The following is a 12,332-nucleotide window of genomic DNA, read 5'->3' on the forward strand; positions in this document are numbered from 1 at the left end:
ACCGAAACTTTCATCAACGGGCGCAAGTAGATTATATTTGTTGGCCAACACCTTTTAAATCCTGAAACCAAGTTTCACTATAGAATGTTCAGTCTGTCCTGTCATTGGGTGTTATTATGCTGTAGAAACAATGTTTGATATATGTTTGGTTGCTCAACTTTCAAGTATTTTTGCAAATGTGGATTGTGCTCCTATCTTTCTTGTTGGTGTTTTCATCTATTACATTTGTATGTACAGTTTCCTGTTGGCAGTCATAGATTCCTAGTATGCTGCTAGAGCTGAGCAACTTCATGTCTCTGTACTATTTTTTTTTCTTTTTCACTGTAGATGTAGATTGTGGTATTTGAGGATGATAGAGACTGTTTAGCCTAATAGTTTGCTGAATTTAGTATCTATTACAAAATGTGTCATTCAGGACACTTAACATGAAAAGGTTATCTGAAGAGGGCAGAGGTGTTATGGTAACTGAAGATTTTTTTGTAGCTGTTTTCAGTAGAGTCGTGATCTGGACTAGGAATTGTTATTATATGTAAGTGTAAGTGTGGTATAGTTAAATAGACAATTACCACTTTAAAAAAAAAAAAAAAAAAAGAAAATCTAAAAATCCTTAAATTGAGGATGAATTTGACATGTATTCTGTTTTCTATGACAGACACAACCTCAGTGACAGGTTAAGCAAAGGAGAAGATGTGAGTACAAGTTGATAATAAGTCTACATTTTCAATTTTATTCCCCATATCGTCCCTGGGGTGACAACACCTTGTATCTCAGAAATCATGTATTTTCAGGAGAGCAAAATACTTTTTCATTTTTCCAACATTTTCGCAAGATAACATCAGTGTTGTCAAATACTGTAAAAACATTATTTTGGATTACAGTGATAAATGTAATGTTGTATAACTCAAATCATTGTGTTTGATATTCAAAATCGAGTTTGATAGGAGGTTTTTAATATATGCCAGTTGGGATACAAGTTCTTGTCACCCCAGGGACAATATTTGGGTATTTACGAGGAGCATTCAGCCAGTGGCAGTTTGCCTGTTTGTATATACAGTAAATATGTATCTTGATGACATGGGGAGGAATACAATGAAAGTGAAAGTCAATGATCAGGCTTTTATGAAGGTCTGTTTGAGTGTGCACACAGCTTGGCTGATATCATATGCTGATATCACGTGACTATGTTTGTGGGTTCCATGTTTTGTGGATGTGTAGCTGTATGATTTATTAGAGATGGTGTGCATCAGGGCTCCTCCAGTGGTCACATAAAAAGTAAAGCATAATTTGTCTTTATATTTTTTTGTTAGATTACCATTTTGAAGACTCTTCTAAAGTGAAAGGGCTTAGTCAAGCAGTTCTATTCTTTAAAATACCAGAACTGTAATAACCAGATGGATACTGTATATGCTGTTATTTTCGCGTACAGATATTTTCACAAATGGGGAGGTCACGGACATTTTCGCGAGATGTTGTCTTCGCGAATTGACTCAGAGGCCTTCATAAGCGCACTACTACCTAAGCGTGTGGTGACATTTTTGCTTGTTGTTAAATTCGCGGTCCAACTGTGATTTGTGAAATTCGCAATAATTAAACACTCGCGAAAATAACAGCTTATACAGTATTTGCACAGTTAACCCACTGAAGACTAGTTGTCCCGAGTATACTAGGGCAAATGTCTATGGGAAATGCATGCTATAGCAAAATCAGGTGGTCCTCAACAGGTTCAAGAGGGAGTACATCAAAGTCTTTGACACTTCCAGAGGTGCATGTTGTGTGTGAGGATTATTTTACGTGACCACTGAGGGAGCACTTAAATGTGCTGTGTAAGCTACCACAGGACAACAGTTTCAAATGTCCTCTAAAGGTCAAGGCAGTGATGATAAAATGCCTTGCCTACTGTGGCATGACTGTTGCTGCCTGGGGACTTGAACCAGGAACCTCTCGATTGAGTGTCTGTGGTTTCATACGGGCACCACAGCGCTAGAGAGATGAGAAAGAGTTGGAATTATTTTCTGAAATTTCAGATACTTTAAGTTGACATTACTCATTTACATTTATCAAATATTGCAAGAATATAGAGGCAATGTGACTAAGGGTTATCTGTAATTTAAAATATTACACTTTCAAGTCAAGTGAATGAGTGAAGAGTGAAATTTGATTCTGATCTTCTCTCCCAGGTCTTCTTTTTCTGCTTCAATTTTCTGAAGCACATCACATCGGACGAGTTCTCACTTGTGTCAAGAAGGTACGTTCTTCCCGCCATGACATCTCAAACCAAACTTATTATCTATCCCCCATTTATACACAATGTTTGGCACAGGAGCTCTCCAGAAGTACTTTGACTTCCCGCATACCTTTTTGGGTTTGTTCATACAGCGAGTTATCGCCAGCCAAGACCACACACAAAGTGGCTGAGAGAGGCTAGTTTGCAAGCACAAACCTTTGTCGTTCATAAAGGAGTCTGTCCCTCCACTGTAGCTACTCCCGCAGCCACAGTACATGGCCAATGGGACAGTGCCAGTGGTGCACGTTAGTCTTCTTGGCGCAGACTCCTTTACGCCCGACAAGAGTTTGTGTGTGCAAACTAGAGAGAGGCATAACTATCATGGTAACCTTAGCAAGCCTGTAGAATTCAAACATGTAAATGCATGCCACTTTTGGAGCATTCTAAAAGTTGGTTATTATTTATACAGAGCTTAGAGCACTTAAATAGGAGTGCCCCGAAACCTAGCCTCAAGAGGTGCATGACTTTAGAGTGCTTCTGGGCCAAAGGACTCTTCAGGAACATTCCTGGAGTGCTCTAAATGCCCTGTAAATAAATGCATGCTAGCTGCAACTTTTAGAATGATTTTGAAAATGTACTATTACAGGACTGTAAGTTTCAGTGCTGGCTGCTGTTTGTCAAGCTGCTGGAAATAGGTAAAAAGAGCCAAACATTTATCTGGGATTAAAAGTCAATGAAATTATGTGACATAGGTTGCACAGTACTGGTCTTGAGTACTCGGGATTAATCAGGCAATATCAAAGCATTCCAGTTCTAGCTGATAATTTTATGAGATGTTAAACTTCATGTACACTGTATACTGTAGAAGATGTGTCATACCCGACTCATTATGTGAGATGCTCTTACAGCCAGGACCCATAAAAGTTCAACCAACAGAGAGCCCACCAAATGTTCTTTTGCCTCTTTCAATTCCCTGTGTCACAATATCACACTTGCATTTGTTTGATTGTTTGTGTGTTTCAGAAACCAAAGAGGTTCCATCCGGAATGATTCTGAATCCTACCTTGAACAGATGGTCTTATTAGGTGAGAGCCATGCACATTGGGTGTGATGTCAGTCACTCCATTTGTAGTTCCATGTTTGTAAAGAAGAGACATCAATTTCAGTGTATCACTTTTGAGGCAGAAATTGCGCTGCTTGTGATATTTATAAGCTTGTCATCTCACTTGAAGGGTTTGTTTAACAGTCATGTTTTTTCCAGGGAGTTGATTTTAAGGGACAGATAGATTTGAATATGATCATAGAAATTATCACTTATTCATTAAGGGGAATTGGGCCAGTAGACACATCACATGTTGAAAATGTTTATGTTCAGAAATGACAACACATTGATCATTTATATATGCTTCAGCAGTCATAATGACATGGAATAGATAAAAAATGACTTTGTTATTAATAACAGACAAGGCTGGAAGCAAAAACGTGCACTCTCAGTAGTAACTCCAAGCTTGCTTTGATGATGATAATAATGACGGTGCATGGATAACTACTAAAAAATGACCGTACAGTTAATTGCTTCAATGGTAATGATTGAGGGAGTGACCAAGCATGAGATCTGGGGGCCTTTCATGAAGTGTTTTGTCAGTGATTTTCAATGTCAAATTTGCTCTCGACCTATCAGAGGCAAGGATTTCAGTAGCTTAAAACAGTTGTCATTGACTGACAAATTTCATGATGCAGTACCCAGACATGATTTTTGTTGTTGATTGCAGACCTGGAGGAGAGCAAAAAGTACAAGCTTGGGAGTAACTCCAGCCTGAGCAGCAACATCAGCGTCACCAGCATCAGTAGCACCAGTTCCCCCATCATCTCCTCCATCCATGACTCCACCTCCTCCAGCGCCAGGGAGGAGGGCAGGAATGGCGATGCCCACCAGGCTTCCAATGGCGCCCTCAAGTGCAATGGGTGAGCCAAACATTCATCTCATCCCCTCTGCCAAATTTTATTATTGTGATGATGATCATCATCATCATGATCATTATCATGATCGTGATCATGATGACAATGACAACGAAGAATAGTAGTAATGGTAGTGTAATTATTGTCTTTTTTCCTTTCGCCATTTATGATCATTATTGTTACTCTTGTACAATCATTATCACAGTGATTTCATCTATATCATTATCATCAACGTTATTATTTCACTAATTGGTTCCATGTGATTTCATTGGAAGGTCTGACAGGACCAAGTCACCTGGTTATCGGTACGATAGCTCCAAGCAAGGCCTGGTCCAGCCCCAGTCAGCCACCAGCCCCGTTGCAGTACCCAGGGCGTGTCGGAGGTCCTCTGCTGACCTGGTGAGCACGGTGACGTCATGTGATATGTTATAATGTGATGTACTGACTAGTTATGGTATGATGTGGTTTGGTGTGATGTGGTGTGGCATTTTATACTGTGGTGCAGATTGGTGCGGTTGGATATATTGTTGCATTGGTATAAGATACATTGTTATGTGTTGTATGGCGTGGTATGGTATGGTAAGGTTTGGAAGATATGGTATGTGATGGTGTAGTGTGGTACAGTACGGCAAGTTATAGTTGTGTGTGGTATGGTATGGCATGGTACACATAACATGCGTTGTTGTACAGTGTGGTATGTCAGATATAATGATATAATACAGACTTGCCTTTATAGAGGGATGCCAAATTTATTGCCTGAACTAGAATCATTTTGCCCGAGTCGAAGACAAAAGTAATATGATTCTAGTGAGGGCAGTGAATTTGGTATCTCCTGAAAGTAGCCAGCCCGTATCAGTATTATCACCCATTTCAAGCATCTTGAGCAGTAACACAAATTATTGTAATCCAAACTTTTTAACCACTTCCAAATAACAAAATTCCACTCGGAACCAGCTTGAGCTCGACACCTCTGCATTGCATGCACAGACAGCTTTAGGCAACCAGCGCACACAGTCACACACACACTTTAGCCAAATACCGGCAGCGATCATCATCTAAGGTACTTGCTAACGTGAGGGAACTTGCCTCGTCACGAAACTCTCAACTGTAAATTCTCATCATCAACAATTTTAGGTCTTAGCGTCCATAAAGGAGGGGAATATAAGAAATCTATTCCGTCGACGTTTACTTACCAAAGTACAGCGGCGACAACAGGGCTTGATAATTCCAACAGAAATTGTGATGATCTCCCTTTCCAAGATGAATTTTCAATCACAGCTGAAAATTTCCCACAACTGCTATATTGTCAGTTGACACCAAACACTATCTTGACATCATATAGAAAAGTTGGCAAAAGTCAATGAAATCTGAAGTTTCAACAGTCAGTGGAATCCAAATTAGTTCCCGCTCTCCTAAAAACTGTATAAGTTTGATCACAGTATTAGTTGAAGTAGTTGATTGTTACTGTATAGTTATTGAACACAAATGGTGTTTGCTGCATTTGCATTGTTTGCAGAGTTGTTGTAGTGTTGGAGGTTGATGTGGTGTTGCTAATCACAGATCCCGAAGCACCATCGACGTTGTATTGATTTTCTACAACAGCCACTTCCTTAGTGACTTCTGATTGAGAATGAATCTCCACAACAGACACCTGAGAATTTGGGAGCTCCCAATCAAAGTCTAGATCCCCTAGATCAAAGTTTAGATTGAAATACTCATTGTCAGTTTCACCAACATCACGATGTATGTCCACTTGTGGAATGAGAGGCTGAGTTTCATCCTGCTTGGGTAGGACATTTACAGTAGCAGCTGGCGCTGACCGAGCCACCTCCTGTTGTCTAAACCTACCAAGAGCATGAGAAATGGTGTCAGATATCGCCATTTCGGTGTTGTTGCACACCTGTCCTGCGTAGGATGAAAGACTTGAATCATTGTTGTGATTGGATGCCTAGCAAATCTGTCTGTTCTCAAGACTGGCTTTATCAATAATTCTGATGCAAGTTGCCAGTGGTTGTTATAAATTCTTGAAAGACCAGGATTCTTGGAAATTGTTGACATTGTGTCACTCAGAGTGTTGTTACCAACTGGACAATTTTTGCTCCATGTCCAGATTATGGCACGGTTGATTTGGGTGTTTGGAAGAGATTGTTATTATCTTTGTTCAATTTCTCACAGTATCTTTTGTACAACGCGATGGGACAATCTGCATGACCCCTAGCATACATGTATGTCCTCTATCTACTCTAGACGATAAATTATTCTTTCTTGTCTTCTTGATGAGTTTATCAATAACTTCTGTCAAATATTCGAATCCATTGGCGAAATTCCTCACTTCAGAATGGTCTTTTATTAGATGTCTCAGATTCTCTTGTCCTTTTCTACAAAGATAAAGACTAAGTTCGAACCACACCTTAGCTTGCAGACCAGATGGAGAGTCTTGATCAAAAACTGAGAACTTGTAATATTTTTCAAGGATCAGTAGGTTCGTGATGTTTAATGTCACCCGTTCCGATTTTCTTCAGGTGTACTGTTGCTGCCTTGAACACGACATTTGCATTAGTGAATTCTGCGTCCTTGTGATATCGGTAAATTCTGAACGAACCGACTTCAAATTGCTATTTATACCTGCACATATGCTCTGAAGAAAAGATGTCTTGTAATAAGTCCCATCAACTTTCTGTACTTTACGTAGAACTTTACCAAATATCAAAGCCAGTGTCTTCTTGTCCACATCCGTATCTTTTTCTTTCCGCATGATACTCCCTAAATATCATCACTGCATGTTTTTTTGCCTTCTTTGTGGTCTGCGTGTCTTTATTTTGCGCTTTTTTTTTGTATTCCGTATCGTCATGACTTGCTCATCTCTTCTTACTCATGCCGCACCTGAAGGCTGCCACTTTGCTGATCTTTGTTGTGACCTGTGTTGTAGGTTTGTGTTAGTGTACAACTTTCTATCTACGTAGATCCCGCCCCAGCTATGGCTCGCTCTCCCCCTCACCACTACACTACCCACTTGATGCGCCATGCGTACATGCACGCGCACATATACAGCTCAGGCAAGCGGCAAGCATATACAGAGTACAGTGCATCTAGAGTCACACGACACACAGAACGCAGCAATCGCCTCCTATTTTTACGTGTAAACGTATGAGAATTTGCCCTTCATCGCGAAACCACTCCACGTGAAATTCTCACCAACAGCAAATTTTCATCACCGGGAGCTCAAGTGCCCAGATGCTATATTCCCCTCATTTTTAACACACATATCCCATAGGCGTTTGCCAAAGAGGGAGATATGAGAAATTTACCCCTCTTGTCCCTGCTTGCACTTAAAAACGAGGGGAATGAAATTTCGTAGAACCACAGCCCAGATGTCCGACATGGGTGATAATACATAATAGTTCATACATTTCATGGCACAGGAATAGACAGAGTGGTGTCTGCATTATTATACCACTGAAGTATCTTTTATTGCACACATCTTTACATGATATTTGTATCTTTTCCTTACAGGCTAAATCAACGTCGTCTGCCTGTGGAAGGTATGTTATGAATATTTCAACCTTATGTATGCATTGTTACAAGGGGGTATTTCATCATTCATTCTTCATAAATGTTTGTTTGTTGGGGCTGTGTGTTATAGGTTTCTCTCTCTCTCTGTCTCTTTCTCCTGACAATATTATCTTGTACATATAATCTGAAACTTTGATATCTTTACATTCAACATTTCAGTGCAAGTAGGTGTGTAGCATGCCTTGTCAAAATGCATGGCAAATTATTTTTGGTACTTGTATATTATATAAAAATATACATGTAATTCCTGATGTAGTTAAATTATTAACATTGATCATCTATGATTTCATTGATAGTAAAGAATGCGTAGGACCATGGAATTTTTTACACAATAACGTCCTGGGTTTCTATATGCTTCTGATATCTGGCAAACAGTTTCTATTGAAAGTAGCTGTCTAGACAGGACCAATTTTGTAAAATTTGGAGAGTAATTTTCATGAGTTCTTGTTGATGCAGACTTTCAGTTACCTAGCATTGTGTACAAGTCTAGTGGAATATCCAGGCATGTATTTTGACGTTGTAAATTATCATAAAATGAATCTGAAACCCTGTCATTTCGGTGAAATTTTGGCATTATCTGCCTCTAATACCCCATTGTCTGAATAATTTTTTCAGCTGGCAGATTGTCTCGGGGACTGGCAGCGTGAAAGGTTACTTCTCGGCCCGAGACTCCCCCTTGACCATCAACTCTGATGTGTCCAGTGGGTCAGGCAGCTCAGCCACGAGTTCTGCTCCCATGTGAGTAGCCTAGATGTAGGAATTTGGTTCGACATTAATTAGAGTCTTCTGGACAGTATGTATGGTGTGGTTGCTCGTTCTGTCCAAGAAGACCTATGAGCAGCAGCATCCAAGCAAACTGTGAATAGTCACATAAAATACAAAGCAATTAACCTCAGCAAACAATGGCCAACACAGATTTGTAGACTTCCAGTGCAGTTAGTAAAGTGAACAGATCCTACTGCATATAAAATTCCTATCCTCTGGTTGATTTTGATCAGCAGCATACTTCATTTGTATTAGCCACATAGTAGACAGGAAGTATACCTCAGAAAGTTCACTGCAAGGAAATGTGTGCATTCACTTTGCAAAAACTTGACTTTTATAAAAAGTAATTGGTTGTAGATGGAGGTTGCCAGGGATATGGACTTGTAGCTGTCATTTCATACTACTGTAAAAGTGGATATTTTCGCGGGACTAATTTTTCGCGCTAGGCCGGGTCAGAAGAGTTTCGCGTGTTTTTAATTCCGCGGAATCAAGACATCACGCACAGGAACGTATGGCAAGCAAAAATATTCGCGTGTTTTTATTTTCGCGCTAGTTTCTGGTTGCGCGAAATGCGCGAAAATTTCAACACCGCGAAAATTTCCACTTTTACAGTAACCACAACCAACTCCATTCTCATGGTACACTGTATAGATTATATGAAAGACTGAAATGAAGTCAGTCCATTATTTGCAGCCACTGATTGAATGTTTCTTGTCTTTTGTGTGCTCATAACTACAATATATACTGCATATACTAAGGTTATAATACTAAAACTCATTCTGAGGGGCACTAGATCGCATCCTTGTCGCATGTATTGTAACCATAGTGTATGAAGTATACTTCATAGTTACAGGCACACATGAAAGAAAAAAGACAGGAGACGTTCATTCAGTGCTTACAAATACCAAACTGACTTTATTCCAGTCTTTGATGTATTCTTTACAGTGTATTGTGGGGATAGATTGGTTATGATCAGTGTGGAATGCAGTCTGGCTACTCTGGTGGTCTCACATTAGATAATAGAAAGAAGGTAGATTATATTGCATTGGAAGAACAGAGAGTTACTGTTATCAGACGGGAGATATTAATAGTGCTGAAAGTAGAGAGGGCATGAGCAAGAGCGGAAGTAATGAAAGTAGTCTCAAACCTCAGACCATACATAGTATCACTTTATCACTCTGTGTATGTTCATTGTTTCTCAAATGTTGATATAAATGTTCCGGTGCTCCTTCTTGTTTCCTCTCACCAGACATGAAAGCATACCCGAGGACAGTTTACGGAAACAGCGGCTGGACGAAGTCAGGATGCTTTTTAACAAGATCTATTCGGCCGTCATCGGACCGAGATACTCTATGGAGCCACAGAGTGGCATCAGTAGTGTCATTGGTAACCTAGCAACCAAAGTTGGACTGAAAGGTGGGCGGGGGACGTATGTATAGCACCCGCAGGTGTGACAGTTGTAGCTAGATAGTTTTATCATGTGGAGACAAGTCTCTACAGTCATGATGATGCTAACTGTAGTAAGCTTTGAAGCCCACCACAACAGTCTGAAGCCCACCACAACAGTCTGAACTCAGAAATACCTGAGGAGTGATGTAAAGGTCGTCATCGAGGAACTCGGAGAATCTGAGATGCCATCCGACCTTCAGTGACCTGATGCCATCTGATCTTCAGTGAGAGAAATCCTCACTGTGGATGCAGGCTGATGCATTGGCAAATTTCCAGATGCTCTTTGAAAAGGAATCACTCTTTCTGTCAGTGGACTCAACCTGGACTGGACCAGGACTGGACCAACCATGGCTTGGCAGATGGTATCATCATTGACCAAACGGCGTAAAAGTGTGTCCAGCAATGATGGTTTCCTTCCTTCCTCACAAGCCCCCTCTAACCTCTTCTCATTTTGTTACCAATCTCTACAGCACTACTGTATACGCCATATATTTCGCGAGTCTAAATTTTCGCGAATCTGGAATTCCCGATGATTTTGCGAGTGGTTAAATTCTTGATCGTGAAGTCCTGGACTGTACGGAGAAGTGTACATGCGTACATCACATTCACATCGGGATCAAAGTCAATATTTTCGCGTTTCTTTAATTTTGCGAATAGCACCTGACTCACGAAATTCGCGAAAATGGAAACCTCGCGAAATATTTGCCGTATACAGTACTTGATCTTTGTAGTCATGTGACCCAATAACTTGTGCCATTATAGAGTACGAAAGTGAGGATATCACAGTCTTCTTTTATGGCTCGGTTGGAACCAGATGTGAGCATGGTTGGCAGCAATAATCTTTACAGATATTTAGGCCAGATGAGGTCTGTTTAGATCCAGTTTCCATGGCGATGAATGGCTATGACATCACACTTTAGATTCTATAACTGTTTCTTTTTGCAATGCAAAAAGTTGGAGTTGATGCAGCATATCTGTGTGTTTGTAATATTTGCAAATGCATTCCACCACCTTCGATCTTCATAAGATTCCGAAGAAGGAAATTTACTGCAAAGCATTGACATTACTACACTCTAATCCAAACATCCCTGAAGTTTGCATGAGAGACTCTCTCCATGTATGTTGTCTCTCAAGGCAAGAATGCTCGATAAAATCTTATAAAAGTCCGATGTGTAGGGGTAGGTCAACCTGTGCAGGTTTTGAGAGACTTGTAACCTTTTTGTCCATACATGTTGTCATAATAGAGGTATATCATTTGCTCTGTATATAACATGCTGTCAGAGATACATTACTATTTCTTTTTTTTATACTGTAAAGTAATATATTGCCATATAAAGTACATAGGGATTATTATATATTTCTATGAATGCTTTAAGAAGGTGCATGCATGTAGTATAACATAAATGTAGATCAAGGGCACCTCATTACAGTGAGGTATAAAAGAAAATAGCCCATTTTGTTAGCAAGGACCATTTTCACTACTATATGCACAGATGACAAGAAAAATAATTGAAACATGGGGTTGATAAGAATATATATTCTGTATTAAGCCTGTTGCTGGCAACAGATGTATGAGAAGAGAAAAATTCAGTTGCCCACAGTGATTTATATGATTCGCTGCATTGCTTTTTTTCATAATTTTTTGTGCAAACCCACGCTCTATTTTTTGGAGAATATTGAAATGACTTGTGCATGCCAAGATAATACACCAAATACACAATGCATATGACTTTTCAGCTAGCACAATGATGTCAAGGATGTCAAGGATGTCAAGCTGACACAATTGATCCAGAACCTGCTTTCAAACCGGCGGTTCTACGTGAATCTGAATGGTACCCGCAGTGGAGACAGAAAAACGGTCTCCCGCAAGGAAGCGTCCTTGCCCCGTTTCTTTTCAACATCTACACGAATGACCAACCAATCCATCCAAGTACAAGGAGCTACCTGTATGCTGATGATCTCTGCATTGCCTCACAGAAGCAATCCTTTGAAGAGGTGGAAAAAGCACTCAGTGATGCTCTGGCAGGCCTAACTCCTTACTATGCCGCAAATCACCTACGTGCAAACCCTGAGAAGACTCAACTTAGCGTCTTCCACCTTAAGAACAGAGATGCTAACCGACAACTGAGGGTCAGATGGTATGGAAAATGGCTTAAACACACCAATAAGCTGATCTATCTAGGTGTCACACTGGATCGTTCCCTTACTTACAAGGAGCACATTGCCAAGACAAAGGCGAAAGCTGGAGCAAGGAACAGCATATTGAAGAAGCTTGCTAATACAAGATGGGGAACAGATGCCAAAACTATCCGCACCACAGCTCTTGCTCTATGCTTCTCCACTGCCGAGTATGCAGCCCCTG

The 12,332-nt window shown here is 40.2% G+C and overlaps 1 protein-coding gene across 1 annotated transcript in view; it reads left to right on the forward strand.

Annotated features, from left to right (window-relative positions):
- LOC140246063 (phosphatidylinositol-3,5-bisphosphate 3-phosphatase MTMR14-like) overlaps positions 1-9,960 on the forward strand; it is a 39,352-nt gene extending 29,392 nt beyond the window's left edge. Inside the window, exons 13-20 of the mRNA XM_072325507.1 lie at positions 653-689; positions 2,178-2,245; positions 3,248-3,309; positions 3,997-4,189; positions 4,459-4,582; positions 7,697-7,725; positions 8,372-8,494; positions 9,771-9,960. Of these exons, the coding sequence (XP_072181608.1) occupies positions 653-689; positions 2,178-2,245; positions 3,248-3,309; positions 3,997-4,189; positions 4,459-4,582; positions 7,697-7,725; positions 8,372-8,494; positions 9,771-9,960 (826 nt within the window). The remainder of the gene's footprint in view (positions 1-652; positions 690-2,177; positions 2,246-3,247; positions 3,310-3,996; positions 4,190-4,458; positions 4,583-7,696; positions 7,726-8,371; positions 8,495-9,770) is intronic.
- The last annotated feature ends 2,372 nt before the right edge of the window (positions 9,961-12,332 follow it).

The sequence above is a fragment of the Diadema setosum genome, chromosome 2 (assembly GCF_964275005.1).
Source record: "Diadema setosum chromosome 2, eeDiaSeto1, whole genome shotgun sequence".
NCBI lineage: Eukaryota > Metazoa > Echinodermata > Echinoidea > Diadematoida > Diadematidae > Diadema > Diadema setosum.